This window comes from Notothenia coriiceps, unplaced genomic scaffold (assembly GCF_000735185.1).
Source record: "Notothenia coriiceps isolate Sejong01 unplaced genomic scaffold, NC01 NC01_scaffold00034545, whole genome shotgun sequence".
Classification (NCBI taxonomy): domain Eukaryota; kingdom Metazoa; phylum Chordata; class Actinopteri; order Perciformes; family Nototheniidae; genus Notothenia; species Notothenia coriiceps.
Window position 1 is genome coordinate 14,299 of NW_011367246.1, and position 5,646 is coordinate 19,944.

General features: G+C 39.3%; 1 protein-coding gene across 1 annotated transcript in view; it reads right to left on the reverse strand.

The window, feature by feature from the left end:
* Positions 1–4,161: 4,161 nt before the first annotated feature.
* Positions 4,162–5,646, reverse strand: part of LOC104962284 (hyaluronidase PH-20-like) — a 1,850-nt gene continuing 365 nt past the window's right edge. The window contains exon 2 of the mRNA XM_010790715.1: positions 4,162–4,936. Coding sequence (XP_010789017.1) covers positions 4,607–4,936 — 330 coding nt within the window. The 3' untranslated portion in view covers positions 4,162–4,606. The remainder of the gene's footprint in view (positions 4,937–5,646) is intronic.

Genomic DNA, 5,646 nt, shown 5'->3' on the forward strand with positions numbered 1-5,646 from the left:
CACACACACACACACACACACACACACACACACACACACACACACACACACACACACACACATTCTGAATAATTAGTACTTAAGCACAAGAAGAGTATCTCTACACTGTAATATCACTACTTTTACTTAAGCCTGGATCTGATTACTTTGACACACACACACACACACACACACACACACACACACACACACACACACACACACACACACACACACACACACACACACACACACACACACACACACACACACACACATACCAATGTTCAAATAAATGCAGACTCACAGGAAAACCCAGTATTTTACAAGCTGCAGCATTTAAGTGATGAAGACATGAATCAATCAAGAATAGCAATTAAGCACAAGAAAAGTATCTCTACACTGTAATATTACTACTTTTATTCAAGCCATGGATCTGATTACTTTGACACACACACACAGCACACACACACACACACACACACACACACACACACACACACACACACACACACACACACACACACACACACACACACACACACACACACTTGAGTCTGAGAAAAAATACTTAGACACTAGTTGATAATAATTATCTTACACTGCTTACTGTAAACATAACACATATTATTATAAAATACAATTATCTATAATATAGCAGTATATAAAGTTAATTTAATGAGCACACCGTATTTATTTATATTATATTATTTAACTCAAATGTATTACTTTGGTTGGGACTCAAAAAAATAAAAGTCTTTCTTTCTAGTAGTAAAAGCAATACTTAGTAAAAGTTGTTTTAAAGTGCCAGAAATCATTCTAAAATTGTACATTTAGTCAATTATTATTATCAGCTGGACAGTGCAAATGGATGATCTTTCACCTAGTCAATTAAACAGACCTTTTATTTTAATGTTGTTGTATTGGTAGTGATGGAGGAACTAAGAATGTTTATTTTTGAAACTGTGTATCCATCATTAATACATCTAATTGATACACTTATTTATGTCAAACATCAAAAAGTGCATTTTGCATGATAGGTCCCCTTTAAAGTGCAACGAGTCAGTTTTAAATCATGCCAAACTGTTTCTAAATGTGGAGCCACAACTTTCTTTACTCCTATTAACAAGCAAAAGACAGAATATCCAAAAACCTTCTGACTTTCTGATTTTAAAACTCACCTGCGTATCGGGTGAAAACCTTCATGCACCCAAGAACATCCTTAATGTGCTTTTTGAGGTCTCCCCTTTGTATTATAAACAAGACTTGCAATGGAGTATTTTTAGACTGTGGTATTACTACTTGAACTTCAGTCAAGACTCTGAAAACTGTGTCCACCTCCAGTACCTTTGTCGCTAGGCAGATTACAGACTGACAGTTTAACGATTTCGTCAAAAGTATCTAAAGTACTACCTCTTCTGCTTCATATTCACAAGGAAGTAAATGTGACAGCTGCAGGTAAACCCGACCTCAGTAACGTTCAGAAAAACACCAATAAACCTTTGAACCCTAATGAGACACTTAAATGAGACGTCGTTAGTTAGCAGTAGCACCTACCTGCTCCCGGGGTCTTATCGTCCAAACGTGTCTCTCGATAGGTCTTTAAAGTATTCAGTTGGTCCCTCCTCAGAGTGTAAATAGCTCTTCTGTAGATATCTGTCACAGGAGCTTCAGTTACAGGCGTGTGGAAACTTGTCAGCGAGAATGATTTACAGACTCGAGGTGTTCTGGTTTTTATTAGGACGTCCTGATGTGTTCCCACTGAAGACCTCCGTCCCTTCACTCCTATTTACTGAGGAGGATCCAGGACCATGTGGACACACACTGGTGTTTATATCCAGGGTTGTTTTTGTCCGAACAGGCAAAGAATGCAGGGAGAATTGTTTAACTTGTTGGAAATGTACTGAAGGAAATCTACTCTGTTTCACCATCGGAGCGATGAATCACGTGACGAAGAAGAAGCATTATCAGAGATAATTATTGCATCCTGCTCCGACTTGAAATAATATTCAACAGATTCTGAGTTGGATTTTACTCATTACTTAAATCCAATGGAAAAACCCCATTCAGTTCATTTCATTTCATTTCAAACCTTTATTTAGACAGATTGGTCCCTTGAGATCATCGATCTCATTTACAAGGGAGACCTGCATCATTTAGTTCCAAATGAAAAATAAAAACAACATACAAACAAACAACAGAGGATATCATATTTACATATTCAACATTTACAAATACCCAGAGTGTGAGAAAGCATTTCATTTAGACGTGCCTTAAATACATTCAGAGAAATAAAAATGCTCAATTTCAATTTTGCCTGTAGACTGTTCCAAGCAAGTGGAGCTGCGCACATACAAGCTGTCTTACCTTGGATTTTGTCGAGGGGGCCCTTGCGATGCTCTACAGGGAGTTATTTACCCATTTAGTTTCACACAACTTGAAAAGGTGGTTTCTTAATGTGATCTTTTTGCATATCGAAGTGTTATTTATTCATTTATTATGTGAGTTTCCCCTCTGCGACCCTTTCCCCTCTGCGACCCCCACTGACACTTGCCTTCAACCACCGTATAGACTGTATGCATTATCACACTAATACACACTATGCAAACAACATCTTGCTTTTATTGATTTCATTTAAGTATTGCCTGTTCTGCAAATCCCTCTAAATATTTTGCACATTTGTACACAAGCTGCCTCTCGTCCACTTCCATAACAACACTGCACATCTTTTTATTATTATTTGGAGTACTTTGCAACAGTTCCCTTGCACGAAGTATATCCAGATTTCATGTGAATTTTCTATATCTAATCATATAAAAGTTTCAATTGTTTTTATTGTTATTTTGTGGTTGTTTGTTCTTACTTTAAATCTTCTTTAACTGTGTTTATATGCACCATGTACACCAAGACACATAAACCTGTTTCTGATTCAGATTTTTTAAATGTAATTATAAGGGACAACTCTAAACTATTATACATTAGAATCAGGAATCCTTTATTAGTAACATTAGTTATACAACAGTGGCTTGCAGCAGCCGACCTCTTTCAATGTTAAGTTCATATTTGTTGAAAAAGTGGAATCAAATTCAGCTCAAAGTTAAAATGTGTATCAACAGATGTTGACTTTAATTTAATAATAATAAATAATAATGCATTACATTTTTTATTACAGGTGCTCAAAGCGCTTTACAATTACACATTATTAGTAAAAGTTGTCTAAAGTATTAGACATGTAAGAGTCATTACTGCGGACAATACCCACAGGAGCAGATACGGGTAAAGTGTCTTGCCCAAGGACACAACGGCCTAGGCGGGATTCGACCTGGAGTTCACCAACGCCCCTTGATCTGATGACTAAGGCTCTAACCACTGCGCCAAAACCGCCCCAATTTTATCCACAAGGAGGTGAGTGAGTGTTGCCTTGAAGTGAACAGGACATGTACACAAAATCACCTGTTCTGATATCATGTTCTGTTAAGTCTGATTAAATATGAAGCATACATACATAACATCCAAAGTAAGACTAGTATACTTTTCTGAATGTCTGGGTGGCTATTGAGTCATATGATCTGAATTTTCTGTGATTCCCCAACATTATTGGCTTGTAGTCCATTCTCTTATTTCCCTTGTTGTGTTTGGCGTTTTTGATGTGGGTGGTGCACTTTGTAAAGTAGGTGCGCTGAAAGTTGACCCTAAATTCAGTGTTTGGGATTAGACGCAATCCCCAAAACCCCCCTAAGTGTCACATCTGATTCACCCTCATTGTGTTATCAGGATATTACATTTATGTGATGTGGTGTGACTGAAGGATTTCGTGGATTACTGACGGGATAATCGGGGTTGTTGGACTCGGACTTGGGGACATTTTTTACTTTGAGTTGACCTTATTGTCTCCAAGACATGCCGGTGTCTTGACCTAGATTTTTCTCCTTCTGGTATGCGACGTGTGTGTGTGTGTGTGTGTGTGTGTGTGTGTGTGTGTGTGTGTGTGTGTGTGTGTGTGTGTGTGTGTGTGTGTACTGGACTTTGTTTACTTGGTATTTTAATTCAGATTGGACTCAGACTTCTCCTATCTGTGTTGTGACTCACTCTGTTATACGGTTTTGATTTGGACTTAAGTGCGTCATCACTCTTTTGCTTTGTAGAACTGTGTGTCAATAAAAGAACAAAAGACGAAATAAATAGATTCTGGAAAATCTTTTATTTGGCTGCATTTTAGTTTTCAATTCCAATAAATCAGTATTGTGTCTGAAATGGGAAAGCCCACAAAGGTCACAAATAAAAAATGCTAAATTTTAATATTCTCCATATTATATTTTTCATTGTATTCATTAGATAAATATTTGTTTTAAATAGATTACTCATGGTATAATGTAGATGAAGGAACAATTCCATCAAATTTAAGACAAAATGGAAGTTTAAATGACTACATAATACAATCTGTAAATAAGCAAGAGGCCAAATTCTGATAATATAAAGCAAATGAAAGAAAATATGTTGTTTTCAGAAAAGCATGTATTACTTTGTTGTTTGTACAGGGCATACTTTTATCAAATTAAGGATTAAATGACTACATAATGAAATCTGTGGATCATCAGGAGGCCTTATCCTGTAAGCATTTAACCGATTAAACCCAGATTTGCTTGATTTTGGTGGGAATCACCAGTTTGGGGGTGCAGCTCTCTCCAGCGTAGCACTGACAGGTGAAGTGCTCCTCCCACATCTTCAGGTCGTCTTCGGAGGGAATCCCGACAGCGACGTACTTCCTGTCAGCTCGCAGGATGCTGAAGCGCTCTGGGTTCAGGTGGAGGTAGCGGCCGCACTCGTAGTTCTTCCTGACGCAGCGACCTTTCCACTGACACAACACCTCGCTGCACAACATTGCCGCCGCCGTCACGTTGGCGACGTACGGGTTGAAGGTGGAGGTCAAGTACTCAGAGAGAGACGTGCAGGCAACCTGGAGAGAGGGGAGGGGTTGCAGGTGAGAGTCAGGAAGACATAGTAGTGCATAAACGCTAACATTAGGCTATAAAGGAACTACAGCACGGTCACATGACTTCACGTCCCCACCGCTAAGCTAAAGGTGGCTAATGTTGGGCTATAAAGGAACTACAGCACGGTCACATGACTTCACGTCCCCACCGCTAAGCTAAAGGTGGCTAATGTTGGGCTATAAAGGAACTACAGCACGGTCACATGACTTCACGTCCCCACCGCTAAGCTAAAGGTGGCTAATGTTGGGCTATAAAGGAACTACAGCACGGTCACATGACTTCACGTCACCACCGCTAAGCTAAAGGTGGCTAATGTTGGGCTATAAAGGAACTACAGCACGGTCACATGACTTCACGTCACCACCGCTAAGCTAAAGGTGGCTAATGTTGGGCTATAAAGGAACTACAGCACGGTCACATGACTTCACGTCACCACCGCTAAGCTAAAGGTGGCTAATGTTGGGCTATAAAGGAACTACATGGCTAATGTTGGGCTATAAAGGAATTACAGCACGATCACATGACTTCACGTCACCACCGCTAAGCTAAAGGTGGCTAATGTTGGGCTATAAAGGAACTACACCACGGTCACATGACTTCACGTCACCACCGCTAAGCTAAAGGTGGCTAATGTTGGGCTATAAAGGAACTACAGCACGATCACATGACCACA